General features: G+C 41.7%; 1 protein-coding gene across 1 annotated transcript; it reads right to left on the bottom strand.

The window, feature by feature from the left end:
- Positions 1-849: 849 nt before the first annotated feature.
- TOP3B (DNA topoisomerase III beta) lies at positions 850-19,764 on the bottom strand. The gene is made up of 19 exons (XM_007422440.4): positions 19,594-19,764; positions 18,808-18,853; positions 17,034-17,153; positions 15,645-15,776; positions 14,625-14,731; positions 14,033-14,107; positions 12,892-13,088; positions 12,622-12,778; positions 10,611-10,724; positions 10,290-10,380; positions 9,315-9,469; positions 8,934-9,039; positions 7,822-7,968; positions 6,709-6,882; positions 5,944-6,072; positions 5,284-5,433; positions 4,401-4,501; positions 3,106-3,307; positions 850-1,380 (listed from the first exon to the last, which is right to left on the bottom strand). The coding sequence occupies exons 3-19, from the start codon at positions 17,101-17,103 to the stop codon at positions 899-901; spliced, it is 2,589 nt and encodes an 862-aa protein (XP_007422502.1). The 5' UTR covers positions 17,104-17,153; positions 18,808-18,853; positions 19,594-19,764; the 3' UTR covers positions 850-898.
- Between the last annotated feature and the right edge of the window lie 611 nt (positions 19,765-20,375).

The following is a 20,375-nucleotide window of genomic DNA, read 5'->3' on the forward strand; positions in this document are numbered from 1 at the left end:
GCGCCCATCTCCCCCAACAGGTGACTTCCCCAACGGGTGAATCCTTTTTGAAGCTCCTTCCAGCCAGGGTGTTTGCACCATGTTGTCCCGCGTCAGATGAAGACAGCCCTTGGGTGATACCCAAACCCATGCCATCCCGTGGCGTATTTTAAATGGCATGCCCCGATCTGTACACTCCAGATGTTTCGGACGACAGCTCCCATCCCCTTAGCACCAGGGAGACCTGAAGCATCGGCCATGTTTGCCAACACTCCAGGCTAAAATAAGATTAGTTACTTTGCACTTCTGTGGAGCCGTCCCACAAAATGGGGTTTATTCAGGGTGTTGTGTAAACGTTTGTGTTCACTTACAACTTCAAGACGTGTGGACTTCAACTCCCAGAATTCCCCAGCCAGCATGCTTCCAGAATTCTGGAAGTTGAAGTCCACACATCTTAAAGGTGCCAAGTTTGAGAGACATTGCTTTAATTGATCTGATGTTACAAGTAATCCTCATTTTGTGACCACGATTGGGACTGGCAACTCAATTGTTAAGCAAAGCGGTCACTAAGTGGAACCGCAACTGTGCTTACAATCTTTCTTCACCTTTCCTTTGCTTTGCTTTACAGACCCGTGAAGGTTGTCAACGCGCAGTTACTTCTTCTTCACCGCCGTAACTGCAAACGGTTGCTAAACGAGGCAGTCGCTCAATGAGGATTACCCATAAAAGCATATAGGACAGTGGCATCCTTGGTGTGCTCTGAGCTTGTCTGTTGGCTTGCAGACGTTTCATAACCCAACTACGTAACCTCATCAGCCCAAGGGAGCGTTGGCATTTAGGATTCAATAAGGCGAAGGACGCTAACCGAAAGAGGCTTCCTCTGGGATTTTATTATGAAACACTTTCTGCACAAAGGCGATCATACAAAGTAAGCCGCTAGGGCCGCCATCTTGTCTTTCGGCTTCTTAGGGGGCTGCCTCCCCCCCAGCCGTCGTCCCTTGCCTCTTCCTCGGCCCTGCCTTTTCCCCTGTCCGCCGCGGTGCATGGGGTGTTTCATGGCCGCGTGCTTCAATTCAACCAGGTCCTGGAAGACGGGGTCGCAGAACACGCAGCCCGAGTGCTGGGTCTCGCCGCCGGGGAGAGGCGACTTCGCTTTATTAAAATCCACGTCCACCAGCGCGGCGTCGCAGGATTCGCAGGTCTCGGCCGACACGCGCACCTTGTGGGCGTTTTCGAAGAAATGCACGACCACGTTGCATTTGTTGCATGCCATCTTCCACTTGGGCCCGGAGGTGGGGTCGAGCACCAGCACGCCGCTTTCGCATTCCACGCACTGGCCAATTCCGAGCAGGTTCAGCGAATGTTGGCACGTGGGGTGGGTACATTCGTTGCAACCCATTCCTGATGACGGAGAGAAAAGCAACAGCGTTCGTCCTTTTGCAAAAAACATAACCCTTCCTATTTCGGTCGCTTCAGTACCAGAGTAAAAAGGACCGTTCTGCAAACGCACCCAGAAGAAAACATCAGTGCGTTTCATCAGTGCTGGAAAGATGGGATGAAGTCCAATCAAATAAATAATAATTGATGCTTCCTGATTTTGTATCTACAAAAATTATGCAACCTATCCGCTCTGCATACTTGACTCTGGGTCGGTCGGTCTGTCTGTCTGTCTGTCTGTCTGTCATTCATTCATTCATTCATTCATTCATTCATTCATTCATTCATTCATTCATTCATTCAAACTGCCCATCTCACAGGTATACAATGACCATAGGCCCTTTATTATAAAGGACAATCCTTTGTTTCTGAACGCTGTCCTTTAGACTTATTTATTTTTCAGAAACTCACTTTTGTCCTTTATTTTGGTCATTTAACTTTTACCGTACCAAGGGTACCGCTTAACCCCCAGTCTTTCAGTTCATGTGAAAAATGTGGAAACAGAATGGTCTTTTTAAAATAAATTTACATATACCATTTGATTTTAGATATTTTGAGTGGCGTATGCATCTTTCTAAAGTTTTTCTTGGTTTTGCTCTTGAATTGTCCTTTGTAAAGCAAAGTGATAAACAGAAAGAATTAAATGGTTTTATCCTTATGAAGCTCTTTCAGATTTCCCCCTTTTTCAGGTTTGTCCTTCATTGTTTTCCAAGAAAATATGGCCACCGTACACATACGTGACTCTGGACACATACATGACACTGAGTTAAAAACATACATGCACACACACACACAAAACACAAAAAATAACCAAAACCACCACCACAAAAAACATAAAACCCATTACAACAATGAAAAGCCATTAAAAACCGTAAAAAAAATAATCTGCAGGACGGTGCAATCCCTCTTACTAACAATATCACAATTTTGCAGGCTCTACACCACCGCGGGATCCCCAGGCGTTTTCCTTTTGCAGCACAGATTTCTATGTGCAAATCTGAACACTTCTAAGAGGCCTAGTTTCAAACTGGGTTCATCCATCTAAGTTTAGCCCTAAGATGGTTCATTTAGTTTAGGCCTTGAACAAGGGCGAATCCGATTCAAAGTCAACCTCTGATCACCAGCAATCGTAAGAGTCTCAAAAATGTTTCAAGGATGCCCCCTGGAGCTGAAAGAATCGCCTGGCGCCACTGCATGCTTATAATAAAGCAGAGAAAAATCAGTTCTAGAAGGTGCCAACCATTATATTAGTGTTTCTCAACCTTGGCAACTTGAAGACGGGTGGACTTCAACTCCCAGAATTCCCCAGCCAGCCATGCTGGCTGGGGAATTCTGGGAGTTGGAGTCTACCCATGCTAGCGGGAGAGTTCTGGTAGTTGGAGTCAACCCATGCTGGGAATTCTGGGAGTTGGAGTCAACCCATGCTAGTGGGAGAGTTCTGGGAGCTGGAGTCCACCCATGCTGGGAATTCTGGGAGTTGGAGTCTTCCCCTTCCAATGGGAGAGTTCTGGGAGCTGGAGTCCACCCATGCTGGGAATTCTGGGAGTCTACCCATGCTGGATGGAGAGTTCTGAGAGTTGGAGTCCACCCATGCTGAGAATTCTGGGAGTTGGAGTCTACCCATCTTCAAGTTGCCAAGGTTGAGAAACACAACACTATAGAGTTCGTATCCCCTATGCCAAGCCTCACCTTTCTTCATGTCCCTAAAAGGGGGATTATTGTAACAATAAGGGCACAGGGGGTAACTCTTCCCCCTCGACCCCGAAGACCACAGCACCAATTCAAAATCGTCCAGGGGGCATCGCAACTCTTTGTAGAGTTTGATCGTCCCGTTCTGGGGAAGGCTGTAGGTCTCGTCACAGTGCGAGCAGTGAAGACGACTCGGTTTGGCCTAAAACATAACAAGCAAAGAACAAATCACAAAACCTTTCAGAAAGTCGGTCCTCGTGCGGCCTCCGGAGAAGCCAATTCCCACCCCAAGAGGAAAAATGCAACAGGAAAGATCTGTGTCTTTAATGTTTCTTTCTCCTTCCGGGGTGTGCCAGATAGAAGGAGTATTATTACGGAAGCTGAGGTAGCAATGCCACAAATCGGTCATGCTTTTTGGCTTCTCCCCAACTCACTCAAAAATCTGCATTTTGGAAAATTAAATCAAGCATTGTTTGATCTGCAGCAGGAGAAGTGACTGTTCTTATCTTTCCAAATTACCATTGGTAATGCTGTGGTCTTATCGTTTCACACTATTATTATTATATTATTCATATTTCATAATATTGTAATTATAACATTTAATAGTACATTAATACTATTTATATTATTATTTAGCATCAATTATTTTGTCCGTGCTCTCTTTCTTTATAAAAGTAATTTTTATCGTAAGATTTTACATAGATTTAAAAAACTACAGAAACATAAAAAGAAAAAATAGGATAAGAAAATATAAAAGAGTAAAACAGTAATTACATCTCCTCCATCCCAAATTCCATTATCGTGGTTCCCTTCTTCCCATAAACAAACCTTTTTAATCAATAGATCCCAAAATTACCAGTTCAGGGTTATCTGTTTTCAGCAAAAAGTCCATAAAGGGTTTCCAGTCTTTTCTAAAAGTAACTGTAGTTCCCTCCTTAATCAAACAAGTCAATTTAGCCACCTCTGCAAACTCTATCTTCAGAACGTATTCCTCCATTATCAGTATTTCCAAATTCTTCCGTCTTCTTCCAGCATATAAGTCTCGCTGGAGTTACCATATATAAAACCACTCATCCATTATTATTTCATCCATGCTCAAGGCCACTTCAAGTGTTAACAGACTTAGAGTGGGGCGGCTATAATAAATCTAATTAATAATAATACTAATACATTTAAAAAAGTAAACGGAAGCTGCCTATAAATACAGAAACAAATACATGCAATCATTGCAAAAAAAAATTATGACATCTCTGATCCCTTCCCTTACATTGGCTTAAACTCCAGATTTTCTTTACCTGGATATATTTCATAAAACGATGGCATTTGCCACATCGGGAGAGAGGCTTTCCTGTGGCAGCCAGCGGTGAAAAAGACACTTCCATTAATTCATCCATACCTGGGGGCGGGGTGGACAAAAAAAGTCAGACAACTTTGAAAGTGCACACCTGTGTAACCTCTTCTTTTTTAAAAAAACTAATTTTTATTAAAGAAACTTTTTTGCAAAGTAAAAACAATACAAATTTAAAGAAAAAAAAGTAAGAGAAAAGCGATAAGTAGAAATGAAATGAAAGAAAAAAGACAAAAAGAGAAAGAAAAAAGAAAGAGAAAGAAAGAAAAAGAAAGAGAAAGAGAAAGAAAGAAAGAAAGAAAGAAAGAAAGAAAGAAAGAAAGAAAGAAAGAAAGAAAAAACGAAAGAGAAGGTAAAAGAAAGAAAAAAGGAAAGAAAGAGAAAAAGAAAGAGAAAGAAAAGAGAAAAAGGAAGGAAGGATATAAAGAAGCAGCTTCCAATCTTTTATATTTATGCATTTATATTTTATCCTCTCTTTCTAAAGACACCTGTATACCCCTACATAACCCTTTCTTACTCACAACCAGAGATAACAAGCTACTGAGCCGGTGGATAATTCCTAAGGGGCAAGGTTACAATTCAGGGGATGAATATTTGTCCCGCATCTACCATGGGGACAAATAAAAATTTCTATTTTTATTAAGTAAAAAGCAACAGGAAAGGCAAATCAAACCAAGAAAAAAAGGGGGAAAGAATAGAATTACATATGCATAATTACATACACAGCAGTATAATCCCGGACTCATCAATGTTACTGACCCTTTTTCTTTTAATGACTATGAATTCTAAAATGCAAGCAAGTTAAAGTCCGGGGAGGAGTTGGGCCTTACCAGCGATTGAATCCACAAAGTAGTGGAACTTCCTTTTAAAGATATCTAAGGTGTGCTCCAGCACCTGATGATAATTTGCTTTCCCTTGAGCAATGAGGTTCAGTTGCTTCTCCACTGCGCTGCGGATCGTGGGGAGCACAAGCTCAGCATCTAAAAAGGTGGGAAAAGCCAAGCCAAGATAGATTGGAGAAGTTCAAGGAGCTCAATCTGGGAGGAACATCCAAGATTTGCGCAAAAGCATAGGGTCCTCCTAGATCAGCGTTCCTCAACCTTGGCCACTTTAAGATGTGTGGACTTCAACTCCCAGAATTCCCCAGCCAGCATGCTGGCTGGGGAATTCTGGGAGTTGAAGGCCACACATCTTAAAGTGGCCAAGTATGAGAAACGCTGTCCTAGATTACACTTGTTGGTTTCACTGTGTCCAATGCGAGGTATTTCATTCCAGAGGGCAGATGCCAGGACAGAGAAGACACGCTTCCTGGGTCCTGATAGATGGCACTGCTTAATTAAGGAGACCCAAAGGGCACCCACTCTACCCGAACTTACAGGATGGGCAGACCTATGGAAAATAGAGGAGCCCTCAAATAATTGGGCCTCGGCCACACTTCTCCTTCAATTTCCCTAGCGCTGTCCTTCCCCCACCACAAAATGCCACGTTACCTATTTTGTAGTAGCCATGCACCAAAACAATGCCCAGGTTGGTAGGTTTCAATCTGCGGCCCCCTTCCACAGTGACATAGTTGCGTTGGCAAATGTTGTTGATGTGGACAGGAATGCTGGCGTCCGTTCCTAATCATAATACAGTATTAATTCTTTGATCCAGTCCTCCCCAGTCTTCCCAGGGCTTCACCTATGATCTGAAAACTCCCCTTGCTTTCTAAATGAGGTTGGTAAAGAAGAAAGCAGTTGAGGGGCTCTCAGGATGTGGCCAAACTACATCTTCCAGACACCTTCATCCACATGGCCAGCTATGAAGGATGGAACATGTGTTCAGCAGCATCTGGAGGGCTACCAGGTGCCTACTCTCTTAGAGACCATGTGAAAGGATATTTGTCTATAAAAAGTAGAAATTCAGATATGATCTTGAAAGCAAATTCTTGAGTTGAGGACCTCATTCCTTCATTCTCTGGGTTTTTATTTGCCCTTCAAAACTTCCGATGGTGCTTTTAAGAGATTCTGGAAGCCAGAACATGGCCGTACCATGAATCCATGACTGTGACTAATGAATTAATGGGAAAACAATGGTGTTTCTCTCACACTCATTCACATCCATACAGGCTCCTTCCAAGCCACCCTTTCTATCATCAGCCCCCGATACCATGTAAACCTTAGAAGAAACACGAGATAACCATTCTCCAAAGAAAGATGAAGATTCCCTTTCCACCCCCTGGTGCTAAACATGCCACCAGAAAGTGAATTCCCTACCTATCCCATGTTTCTCCATCAGAGTGATAAGCTCAGCTTCTGTCAAGTAATCGGGGGGGCTGGTTTGCTTCTCCAAGAGCTTCACTTCACTCACAGGGAAGAGGTCCCCGCTGTCACAACTGGGGAGGCTCTCTTCTGCCGGAATATTTTGCCAAGGCATAATCTCGGTAAACCCTGCAGTGAATTAAAAAAAAAAAGCAAAGGGTAAGACAGAACTAATCTTAGCTAACCTTTAAAAAGAGTAAGTAAGGTGGGTTGTGGCTAGGATTTCGATAGGGGCTAACCTGAGAAAAAGAGAGGGGCAAATCCCTTTTAACATACAGTATATACTTGGGAATAAGCCGAGCACTTAGGGGCCAAAACGCACCCCCAAAATCAGGTTCGGCTTATCCGCAGCTAGGCTTCTCCGTGAGTATATATGGTAATTCTTTTTTAAAATACTTTTTAAAGTATACTATATATTTTAAATATAAAGTATATAGCATATTCGCGGATAATAAGCCCAACTGCAGATAAGCTGACCTTCACATTTTTAACCAAAATACCATGAAAAATGGATAATCTGTGGATTGCCCAAGGATAAGCTGACTGTGAAAACTGAAACATACAAAACTTCAAGTGACCCCATCTTACCAAGCTTTACCCCAAACTTTATGGAACAATAACAAAGGAAATGAAATCTGTGCCAAGAATGAAATGGTCATTTACAAGAGACAGGTAAAGAGAAGAGAAGAAGGTAGCGTTAAAAGCCTGTTGGGGATTCATTCATGTTGAGGTTCATCTGCAGGACCCATAATCAGGTCTTCTCAGTGGTGGCCCTCCCTCTGAGAAACTGCAGTTACTGGTCTGCTTCCTTCCTGTTGAGTTTTCAGAGTGCCATAAAATGTGCCTCTTTAATACAGCCTCAGTGTAGAACATGTCACAACAGGACATAACACCCCTCTGAAAGTTCCTTCTGCAAAAACTCCAGGACTTAGGAGAATGAAATGCAATCTGCATTTTCTGAACCCCTTTAGGGTTAGCCATCATCCCCCATACATTAACAGATAGATGAATTCTCCCAGCTGAAATGTGAGGAAGAAGGTGGCCCGCCATGTCTTCCTTCTTTCTTACCTGGAGAAAGAACAGTCTTTCCTATGCAGGTGAAACGTTCCGACGCGACGCTGCACGCGATGGTAGTTTGGAGGTATCTGCAGTCCGCACTGATAGTGGCGATGAAATGCCTTGTAATGTATTCATATAGCCTCCATCCGTCACCCCCTGGAAATACACAGATGTGGGTCAGCCTTTGAGGTAGGTCAGTTCAAGAAACAGGCACAACAGGGATTCCAGGAACACTCTTTACTGTAACAAGGTAGAATAACAAAATCTGCTGTCCAGGTTCCTCTCCGATCCATCTTATACTAGACAAAATCAAGGTGGGATTCTCTTGAGCTTCTTTCTCACACTTTCTTCTTTCTCAGGATTGTATTATTTTTTCCCCCCAAGTTTTCCCCTTAACAGCTTCCTCTTTCCTTCTCCCCTTAATGGAGAGAAAGTCCCATGAAGGTCATCTCTACGTTCCTTTACAATGCTCTTCAGGTAGATGGAATAAAAATGTTCATTTAGCAAAATGTTACTGGAAAAAAAAAAGGCAAAGAACTTCCATGTTTTTACCAAGAGCCATCTAAACAAAGACAACATCCCCTCATTCTTAAAAATATTTTTTACTTCCATAATCCTTTTCTTCCAGATCTGGTTATTCAACACCCCATGGTTAAAAGAATTATTCAAAAAACACAGTTAAAACCAACCTATGTGTCCCTCTTGGTTTGTATTGCACAGGTAGCCGCTTTCTCCAACCTGATGCCCTCCAGATGTCCTGCCAAAGTGTACTGTCAGAGGAAAGGACAGCTTAATCTCCCCCCCACATCTGGCAGTCGGTTGCAGACTTCCCATTAAGGTGAAACCCAGCAAACTGGTGAAAGAACCTTAGACCCATCTATCTCTCCTTTGCCAGTCTGTTCACTCGCCTGCACAGAATCCCTGTTCACCTAGAGTGACCAAGCCAGGGTTTCTCAACCTTATCAACTTTAAGATGCACGGACTTCAGCTCCTGGAATTCTGGGAGTTGAAGTCCACACATCTTAAAGTTGCTGAGATTGAGAAACCCTGGATCAAGCTGTAGAAGGCTGAAATGCCCATAATGTTTCTAGAGCGTTTTGCAAAAATGAACAACCAATCACCTAGTTCTGCTTCGGAGGCAGCTCTCATTGGCGTGATCGGGGGATGATCTCCAGCATCGTGGCCTTTCCTTGGTCTGTTAATACCTTCCAATAATAAAGTTTTGACCTTGGGAGAAAACCAGAGACAGCATGCATGAACCAAAAGCCACACATCCAGCTCCCGTCTGGCCAAATTGCAAGGGGACTGGAGCAAAGTAAAGTTAGCTATATTTTATCCCAAGCGTTTCGCTCTATTAGCACACAAGAATGCGCAAAATCAGCCCGGTTCTTAATTCCAGGGCTCTTTCTGTATCACGCAGGTCCATTCTCTGTTTGGGTGGGTTTAGGTCTGGATCGATTCTTAAGCGTCTGCTAGTGATGAGATGAATTTCAAATACTTACTGTTTCAGCCCAATACGGATTATTAGCTTGTTGACGCAAAGAGCCTTTCAAATCAAAGTTTTCAGGATAATGGGTCGTTTCTGTTCGAGGGTAGCTAATATAACCCTGGGTATAAAGCCGTTCAGCTATCTGCATGGCATGCTGAGGTCCCATTCCTAAAAATAAAGCATGTTTGAACAATCAGGTTGGCCCTGACCCTCCTGGACTTTTGTAAGATCCTAAAGCTTTCTGCCCAGCGCTTGAAGGACCCATCTCCTGCTAGTGTTAGGGACTGCTGTATTTTCCTCGATTGCTCTGTAGTTTAATTTTGGGAGTCATGATTGCAATTGTTTTAACTTTTATTTTAAACTTTGGTCGCCGCCCAGAATCATTTGCTGAGATTGGGGGGGGGGGCTACAGAAATTGACTGAATAAATAAATAATTTGCAGAATTCCATTCCATTCCATTCCATTCCATTCCATTCCATAAGGCAATGTTTCTCAGCCTTAGCAACATGAAGATGTGTGGACTTCCACTTCCAGAATTCCCTAGCCAACATCTGTGGACTTCCACTCCCAGAATTCCCTAGCCAACATTTCTGGACTTCAACTCCCAGAATTCCCTAGCCAACTTTTGTGGACTTCCACTCCCAGAATCCCCTAGCCAACATTTGTGGACTTCAACTCCCAGAATTCCCCAGCCAGCATGCTGGCTGGGGAATTCTGGGAGTTGAAGTCCACCATCTTCAAGTTGCCAAGGTTGAGAAATATTGCCATAAGGCATTCTTGCATTCTCCCTAAGACTCTTGAGGATGCAGACAGAAATCTAGCCAAAGAGTTACGAAGGGAAAGACATTCCTATTCTGTGAATTAGGTCTATCCATCCCTCTGTTCCCCCCATTTAAAGGATTATTACTTATTCGACTTGACCATAGATGTTAGCTTTTCATGAAGTATAAGTGAGGATGGGATTCTGGCACAGGTTCCCCTACTTACCCAAAGCAGCACTAGCGACCCGCAACATTTCCACGGTATTAAGAGCAAGAGGCCGTTGTTTAACTTTCTCCTTTTTACTCACAGATTCCACCTGCAAGAAAAGGATGTCCCTTAATAAGAATGAGGATAAGGAAAAGTTATTTAAATTTCATTCTCTCTAATTGAGAAGAGGAAGCAGGAAGGTAGCAAACCACTGTATGTATTCAACGCACCCAATGTAAACGATAAAATGAAAGTTAACTATGACACCAAGTCGATTAAATTAAATGAGCTGTGAAAGGAACACACGTTCTTTTACAGACAACACTCACATAGTCTTACCTTTGCTTCTTTTGCCATTTTTGTTATATTCAGAAACATCTGAGCAATTTCTCGGTCAAAGATCCTCACTCTGTCCCACTCCAGCGTCAAACAACTGTCTTTTTCGGGGACAACCTGGCGAGATGAAAACATTTAGAGAAACAAAATACCGTCTCTCAAGTTCTTCTGATATAGCCTTCCGTAACTGGGTTGGCTAGGAAAGACCAAGCTAACTCCAGAATTATAACTCTGGAAATTCTAACACAATCAGATGGCATGAAAAGGCAAAGCAGGGGAAAAGACCAGTTTCCAAATATGTATTTTATTTACTAGTAAGCTATATCGTCGTTCGAAAGATAAACACAGAAAGGATATTTCTGCTTCATGGTGACTTAAGACCAGTGGATTCATTCCCTCCCTCCCTTAAGGTTGTACGTGCGTGTGTGTGTGTGTATGTCTTCGAGTCATTGTTATTTTTAATTCATTTTTCATTGCTTTTTCATTAATCACAAAAAGGAAAGAAAAAGAACAAACTACCAAGATAATAAGGATGGAGATACGTGCATTGTCAAGGAGAGGAAAAAAGAAAAAAACACATAAAAAGTGCTCTAAGGAAAAAAAGTGAAAGAAATACAACAAAGGAAAGTCATTGTTGATTCTCGGTGATTGCCCAGCCTAGTCCCTGTAGTTTTCTTGGCAAGATTTTCGGAAGTGGTTTGCCCTTGACCTCTTCTTCCTAGGGCGGAGAGAGAGGGACTGGCCCAAGGTCACCCAGTGGGCTTTGTGCCTAAGGTGGGACTAGAACTCAGAGTCTCCCAGTTTCTAGCCTAGTGCCTTAACCACTACACCAATCTGGATCCTTTTTTTGATGCCTTCAAGTCAGTCTTGATGCCTGGCAACTGCCTGGACAAGTCCCTGCGGTTTTCTTGGCAAGGTTTTTCAGAAGTGGTTTGCCCTGGTCATCTTCTTCCTAGGGCTGAGAGAGAGAGACTGGCCCAAGATCACCCAGCTGGCTTCGTTCTAAGGCAGAACTAGAACTCAGAGTCTCCCAGTTTCTAGCCTGGTGCCTTAACCCTTACACTAAACTAGCTCTCTTATACTTCATAAACTTCACTTTTGCCCTTCCCTTCAATCGTCACGTTTGTACTGCAGAATTCCAAAAAGGAAGAATATTGAAAGGAATGCTGTATGGTCCCTACTGGGGGAATGGTCTAAATGGGAACCCACACAATTCTCCCAGTTTCTAGCCCAGGGCCTTAACCACAACACCAAATGGGCTCCTAAAGTTACACAAATGTATTGTATGTCTCTTTTCTATCATTGTTGTTGCTATTTCCCCCAACATTATCCTTCTTCTCATCTTGCGGCTCTTGCAAAAATAACAGAGAAAAAGTCATTTGCAGTTATCTCAAGGACAAAGCAATTTGCTTAGCAAGCTTTCATGTCTCTACAAAAGAACAAAGGTTATCTATACATCTTTCCAGAGAGGTAACAAGGTCAATCTATTGCAAAGAAAAAGTAAAGTAAAGTAAAGTAAATAATAAAATAAAAAAATAAATTAAAATAATAAAGTAAAGTAAAGTAAAGTAAAGTAAAGTAAAGTAAAGTAAAGTAAAGTAAAGTAAAGTAAAGTAAAGTAAAGTAAAGTAAAGTAAAGTAAAGTAAAGTAAAGTAAAGTAAAGTAAACCCTTGTGCCAACTAAAGAGTTTGGTAATTTTACTATAACGTTACCTTTTATGCAGACACTGGTTAACTTTATTTAATGCACAATGGAAACTGCCTGAACAGAGCAGTGATTTCTAAAGGATCACTTTTTATAGAATCATAAAATTATGGAGTTGGGAAAAGTAGCTGCACAGACCAACTTCTTTTAAGCGTTCACCTTATTGCTAATTTAAATCTTTCTTAAGGAAATGTGATGGGGTTTTCAGACTGAGTTTTGAAAGTTGAGCTAAATGTGATTTTGGGGTGGGGAGGTTACCCAGTAATATTCCCAAACAATTAGATGCTGAAAGAATCAGGAGCAGGTCACCTTGACTTGCAACACCCAGTATGTTTCGGGTTTAAACGACTGGATTTTATCATGGCGCTCCACACAAAATCCCAGTGTGGGAGTTTGACAAGGCCCAAAGGAGATCAGCGAGCTGTCTAAGTTGCCGTACTTCCCCTGGAAGTATTTTGTCTGAAATCTGTATGAATAAATAGATAACACGATGCAATTAAAACGGTGCATGAATGTTCAGACCAGTTCCCCACCAATGCCAAGAAAAAATACGTCAGGACAGGAAATCTGGACAAAAACCTTGTAAATGCACAGCCAATTCTCAAATCCAGCTCTTGACGTGCATCGACTGATAGAGCTTCATTATGGTTGGGTTCACCCAACTGGTTCATGGCATTGCAAATATCTGTGTCCGTGATGGAACTGAACTTGGCTCTGTAGACCATCTTTTCGCTACCACGAGGTTTATTCATCACAGGGAAGGTTGCATCTAATACCTAGAAGCCAGGAACCAAAATGTGTAGGTACATCATTACCAGCAAAGCCCTCAGTCCTAAAGAAAAAAAAAATCTAATTCTTTAAAGACCAAGATCACCACACATTAGGAAGATCTCTTTCACAAACACCATAGAAATTAGGAGAACCTGCTCAAGGTCACGCCGTTGCACCTCTCATTTCTTTCAAAAGACATCTCTCATTGCACAAGAGATGTTTCTCAGAGGCCGACCTCCATACATGTAGATCTTTGCTTTTCAGTGATTTGAAAAACAAACAAGGGAATTACGATTCTCTTCTTCCAAAGAATGGGGAAAGTTTCTAGGAAAATATAGATTTAAAGGAAGAGTTCTTGGGAACATGTAAAGAAAAAAAAACAAGCGAGAAATGTAGGTCTCTCTTATTGCCATTTCTCCATCAAACTGTCAGTTCTGGAGGAATGACCAGAGCAAATTCTTAACACAACTATGATCCCTTGATTTATTTATTAAATTTGTATGCCACCATTTGTTCTAAGGTGGACTCATTTTCAGAATATACTGGATGATCTGCTATGCTGACATTTTAGAGATGGAAAACTATTCCTCTTGTTTAATCATGATGAGCTAAACCAGTGTTGTCCAAACTTGGCCACTTTAAGATGAGTGGACTTCATGGCTGGCTGGGGAATTCTGGGAGTTGAAGTCCACTCATCTTAAAGTGGCCAAGTTTGGACAACACTGTTCTAATCCATCAGAAAAATTATGAAAACCTTCCTTTTTCAACAAATTTTCAGCTCCAGCTGATTAGTGAATAGGCAATACCTCCATGGATGCATGCTTTTGCCGAATCCCTTGTTGAATCTTTGTCCAATTGATTATGTTTTTTGGAAGCCCAACCTGGATGTCCAGCCTGGTTACATTCACAGAAACCAAGGAGAAGGTTACAGTTCAATCATGATTCATACCTCAAAGCAGATGTTTTCACCTTCCTTGTCGCAATCCAGCCACAGAACAATGTAATCACAACCTCTCCCTTCCACCTGAAATGAAAGGAAATATACATTTCATAGACTGTTAAATGGCCTATCCAGTTTGGTACCTGCCAGATGGTTAAGATTCCATTTTCTAGAATTTCTACCAGTTTGGTTAGCTGCAAGAGATGTGCCATAAGTGGCAAATGTTTACCAGAGTTTCAAGAAGAAGAAACGTCTATCTCACCATCCTAAGCCATAAACTATGTCTTGCAAAGCCACATTGGTTGGGTTCACACAACACATTAAACCACTGTTTCTCAACCTTAGCAACTTTCAGATGTGTGGACTTCAACTCCCAGAATTCCTCAGCCAGCTTGCTGGCTGGGGAATTCTGGGAGTTGAAGTCCACACATCTGAAAGTTGCCAAGGTTGAGAAACACTGCACTAAACCAAGCTGATCACATTATGGCTTAGTGTACAGCTTTTAAATCTAGCTACCCAAAGCTCTTCTAAAAAGATCATCCTGGCTCTTGCAATCATATCAATAAATACATTTATAAGCAAACTCCAAAGAGCTAAGTACCTGTAAGAATTTCACCATGTTTAGTTTCGGATTTGCTTCTTTCTTTTCAGTTGGAGCTTTACTAAAAAGTTCTGCCGGGTCAACTTTATCCCAATTGTTGTATTTTCCTAAAAAGGGTGACAGAATTAAATGCCGAACTCATGAACTTAAACCAAACATTTGGACAAAGGCAGCAAACGGATTTTGGAGAGAAGAGATTCGGAGATGCTTTAAAAGGATGATGCACCTCAAGTCATCAAGGCAAGCCTGGGGTTTGTTAATTCAAATCAGAGCCTTCTATTTTAAAAACAGCAAGCCATAATGGCCTGGCTCACCTCTGACATGAAGCCATAAAGCACAATTTACCAATCTTAATGAAGCTCCAGTAAATCCAAAATTAAAAAAAATACAGTATAGTTTGCACAGCTTGTGAACCTCTTCAACTCTCCTTTTTCCAACCTGGAGGTTGATATAATTCTATATCACCTAAAAGGGGCCAATCAGGGTTACCCTCAGCCAGTTTCCCTCCAAATCAGACTCAGAAACCCAGCTTACAGGGGCTGCATTCCCACCTGCTTAACTTACTTATTTTGTTAACCCAACTTTCTGGATTCACACAATCCACTGATCCCTAAACTAATCAAACGGGGCTGGTTTAACCTAGCACAGCAAAAAAAAACAACTAAAGTTATCCTTAACCAAGTTTACATAGGCTGTGAAAGCCTCTATGGGATCATCCTCAGACCTGGCGAAGCAGTGTGTGAAAATGGCCACTTTGTTTTAGACTTCTGGTTTCAAGGCAAACTGTGACTTGCAGTCTCATTTCTTCTATGTCTTGTGAAGAAGGAGAATTTTATTTATGCTAATTTATTGTGAGGTCATGGGAGGCTTGTGATAAACTGAACTCCATAGCCTGAAGTTTTTTGAGATGTTGGGAAGGTCCCTGGTTGAGATTCCCTTCAGCTGGCTCTGCATCTCATCCCTCTTGCTTCCAACTAACAGTAGAGTAGAAGAATATAGTGGGCCAGGTGGGATCCATACCTATAAAATCCAGTGTCATCACATGACCACACACTGACGTCATCTTGAAGTGGACATTTTGTCCAATGAAAGGACCAGTGAATTCATGCACAGAGCATGCCCCATTTAACCCTTTGCGGGAGGACATGTTCCCTACACAATAGAAAAAGGAACAATACCATAAAGGAAGGGCAGATATTACAAACATTCTCTCAAGTTACAATGTCAAAGAGACCTTTTAAGAAAACAAATAAAATGGAAAAATGAGACAGCAGCACACATCAAGGTATTAGTTGCACAATAACGGTTTCGATCTTAAGGTAAATTACTTGTTATTAACATTTTATTAATTTTCATTTTATTATATATTCATTATATTTAATTTTGAAGAAAAGGCCAATAATTATAATGCTTGGAACATGAACATTCAAAACTGTAATTAATATCCATTTTTTTCACTTATTTGCATTTAATATTCTAACATACTGTTAGAATATTAAGAACTTAAATTCTTAATATTCTAACCTAATAGAATATTAAGAAGTTTATTCAATATCATTCTATCGAAATAACATATTGTACTAAAACTGAGAAGATGGAGCAATATGGCTAGATTTAATAATATGTTAAAGGATTGAGCGAGTTTTATATTAACAGTTTATGGATATACTTTTAGTTTCTACAAATGTTACTCACTTATTCATTATCCTATATATTTTTTCTGATTTTACTAGCACTGGTAGTATTTTTGGTTGTACTTTATCATAACTTCTGATTGTTATATTTGCCAATAAATATATATAAAAAGAAAAGAAATAAAGAAATAAAGAATTGAGAATTGCTTATGGGATTACTTAAATTATTTTCAAATTGGAGGTGAGTTGCTTTTGATGAAACCAGCAATCTATGACAGTCTTTACTGATTTCCTTCTAAATATTTATATATTGTTTGTACCATACAGCACCTCAAATTATCAATACCAAGTTGCAGTCTAGAAACCCTTTCAATGTGGTAGCCCCCACCCCTGAGATAAATAATACCAAATCATCAAGTAATAACAGTGGCTGTGCAGATAAATCATCACCCTGTCTATGATGGTCTAAAACAATCTCAAAGGAATACCATTTGTTAAAGAAAACAACCTGCAATAAGCTAAAAAAAAGTTACAACTTTAAAAAAAAATTCAGTACCAATCTCTAGAACTTCAACCTCTTTAAAACTCAAAAAAGCTTTTAAAAAACTTTTGGAATAGCTAGTAAAATCTAGCCATCCTTAATTTAAAGCATTAAAGTTACCCCCCGAAAAAGAAAAAAAATAGCCAAAATGGATTTAAACCTGCCCAATCAGAAATACAGCCCAAATGATTTAGCCACAAAGGGCAGAGAAAGAAAATGGAAATTCCTCCAAACCTCTCGAAAGAATTTTGGCGATGGATTGAGCAAGAGAGGGCTTCTCGGCTACCATGAGGACTATCTTCATCTTTAGCTGATGGTGAATGAAGCCTTCAGACTGGAAGAAAATGTTTCAGCCTAAGCAAGAGAAAGCAAAAAGCAAAGTATTATTGAATACTTTGGTATGTGGGGGGGTGCTGAAAAATTCAGTTTCTCTTCTCTCTTTGCCCAGGACATCTGCCCGCCCAGTGCCTAATAGTACCCATTTTGAAAACTCTCTTCCAGTACCATTTACCAGATTTAGTGTGCAAATGTTTATTAGGTATAAACACTTTACAAAACATCTATGCTGTAATCGTTTGCTAATGTCAGCAGTTCTCAAAGTGTGGTCTGGGGACCCCTGGGGGTTCCCAAGATCCTTTCAGGGGGTCTGCAAAGTCAAATAAACATTGAAGATTTCTTAGTTTTAATTTCGAACACAGTACAGATGGATAGATATGACCCAGATCAACCGAAGTTCTTTGGGGTCTTCAATCATTTTTAAGAATGTACAGGGGTCCTGAGGCCCAAATGTTTGAGAACCACTGGCCTATGTTCACATGACATGGTTACCCCTGGTTTACTGAACTAATCCAATCTTCTTGGCTCACCCCACACAACCACCCACAACTTGGACAACCACAAATCACGAGGCTAAATGTACAATTCACTAACTTGTACTTCGGTATCTCATATAAATAACAGCCTTCCTTGCCCATCTCAGAACCGAATGGGGCTTTACATTTTGCCCACATAAACACCAACATTTGATAATTAATTAACCATTAACCACGGTCACCCTTTTTTCATTTCAATTCAGTCTTGCATTTTGGCGGTGTCAAAATCTTTTCCCCCTTTATTCTTGTTCTTCTGTCTTGTTTAACATTTTGATTTTAAAGATGCTAACTGTGGACGTCTTCACTGGGTATATGTCTTACTGAGTTGCCATAAACTGCAGTAGGCCATTTGGGTTTGAAGGTGTACGAACAGAATCAATCAATACATTGCAAATATAAAAGAGAAGGAGGGAGGGAAAGTGGGAAGTAAGCTTCTAAATAATAATAATGATAATGATGATAAAGATAATGATAAATTGAACTTGTATGCTGCCCAACTCTCAATGGCTCTGGGCAACTATTTCTGCTTTATGTTAGGGTTAAGCTAAGCATTCACATGAGTGTATCTGCAATCCCAAAACATCTGGAGTACCACTTGAAGACCATCAGCATTGACAAAATCACCATCAGTTCATTGCAAAAGGCAGCTTTACTTGGAACAGCTTCCATCCTGCGACAATACCTTGAACACCATCAAACAACATCTGCCTATCCCAGGTTTTTGAGGACTCGATAGGTGGATAAAAATGCCATATTAAGTCTAAACATCTGGCTGACTGTGCAACCAACAATAATAAACTTGTATGTTGCCCAACTCCCAACAATCCTGAGCTGTTACTTTTGCTTTATGTTAGGGTTAAGCTAGCAAGCATTCACAGGAGCGTATCTGCATTCCCACAAACTCACTAAGTCACAGGCTAGCTAACCACACTTTAACCCAGGTGTTGAACAAACCACCCATGTTGGGGCCATTTTCACACTGGAATCAGCCTTATGGGTCACAGATCCAGTTCACACAAAAATACAACATAACACATGTGATAAAGACTCTGCTTTGCTATTAATAAATCAGGAATTGCCCAGGCTACCATTTCAAATCTAGCCACGGCAAGAGTTCTTCTAGGATTTTTACCCACCAAAATAAGGTCTACGTAGAATTCTTCGGTCTATCCAGGAAGGGGGCTGAAAAGAAATGTTAGTTCCTTGTTAGGAATTATTTTGGTAAAAATGGCAATAAAGCAAAACAACACCCTCTGATCAATACTCCCACCTTCCCCAGCGTAAACCTTCCAGCATCGGAGATTTGATGGCCAGAGATCAAACTGCAAGAACCCGAAAGCCCTACAAAATTTATGGCTTGTGAGTTGGTCCAGCTAAATAAAATGTGCTATGCCGGCTAGAGTCACTCGTATAGCAAGATGGGCAGCATATATAAATTTGAAAAATAAATAAATAAATAAATGCAAATAAATAAATTAATTAAATAATCAATTAATTAAATAAATAAATAAATAAAATGACCCAGAGAGAGCGCTTTCTGCCCCAATCCACAGCCAGTTCCCTTCCATTAGAATTCAGGGACCAGATGCGGATTTAAAAAGGAAGGGGGAAGAATAAGATGGCAATTACTCGATAGCAAGAAGGGTGGAAGTCCTAATTCTAGGCTTTCTTTCTTTTTTCCTTACTTTTTTCCCTTCATCTTCTTTTAATTTTATGCACTGAAAAGTCCTAATAAATAATCCTTAAAAAAAAAAAAAGCATTCAGAAGCCAGAGATCAACCCTGAGCAACCACCAGAGAAAAATATAACTGCAAGAATAGCCCCCCCTCCCCTTAGGGGTTCACCCCACCACCCCCGCGGGGACAGCGCCCGGTGGGAAAGCCAGCCAGGCGCGGGGAAGGTGCAAAGGCTTGCTCGCTCACCCCCCTCCAGCGTGCAAGGGGCGGCAAGCGAGGGGGGCGGCTCCCCGCGGGATTCGGAGCCCCCCCAGCCGCCAGAGGCATCGCCGCCCGCCCGCCTGGCTCGCTCGCTCGAGGCACGCCGGCGGGGCGGAGCCGAGGCGCAGTCCCAGCCGGGCGGGCTCGGGAGGAGGAGAAGGAAGAGGAGGTGGCCTCCGACGCCGCCTTCGCCGGCGCTTCCACTGCCGGGTCAGCCGAAGCCGGCGCCGGCGCCGGGCCGGCCAGGGATGCTCTCCGGCTCCTGCATCCCGCCTGCCGGCTGGTCCCCGGCACGCGTTGCCATGGAGACGCAGCATCCTCTCGCGCGGCGCGGCGTTCCAAGCCCGGCGGGGCGGCTGGAGGGCTCCGATTGCTGCTGCTGCTGCTTCGCTCTGCAAAGCTTTTTATGGCTTTGTAGTTCTCCTCGCGTGCGATTCAATAGGAAGCGGGGCTGGGCTGGGCACTCTTCATTCGTACGGTTGGGTGGGGTCTTGTATGGTATTCTGGTTTTACGCTACCGTGCCTTGCATTTCTTGGATTTGACTTGTATTGTTTTATAGAGTTCGACTTTTTAACCAAAGCAGAGTGTTATTTGTATTTTTAACTGCTTTTGAGGTTTTATTTTAATCGTGAGCCGCCCAGAGTCTCCCTCTGGGGGAGATGGGCGGCATATAAATTTAATAAATAAATATTGTGTTGTGTTTATTTATTCGACTTGTCCAGCTGCCCATCTCGGCAAGTGACTCTGGACGGCGAACGATCTTAAA

Source organism: Python bivittatus, unplaced genomic scaffold (genome assembly GCF_059951505.1).
Source record: "Python bivittatus isolate LINGU-HERP-01145 unplaced genomic scaffold, Pbiv_v1 ctg000100_np1212, whole genome shotgun sequence".
In the NCBI taxonomy this organism is placed as follows: domain Eukaryota; kingdom Metazoa; phylum Chordata; class Lepidosauria; order Squamata; family Pythonidae; genus Python; species Python bivittatus.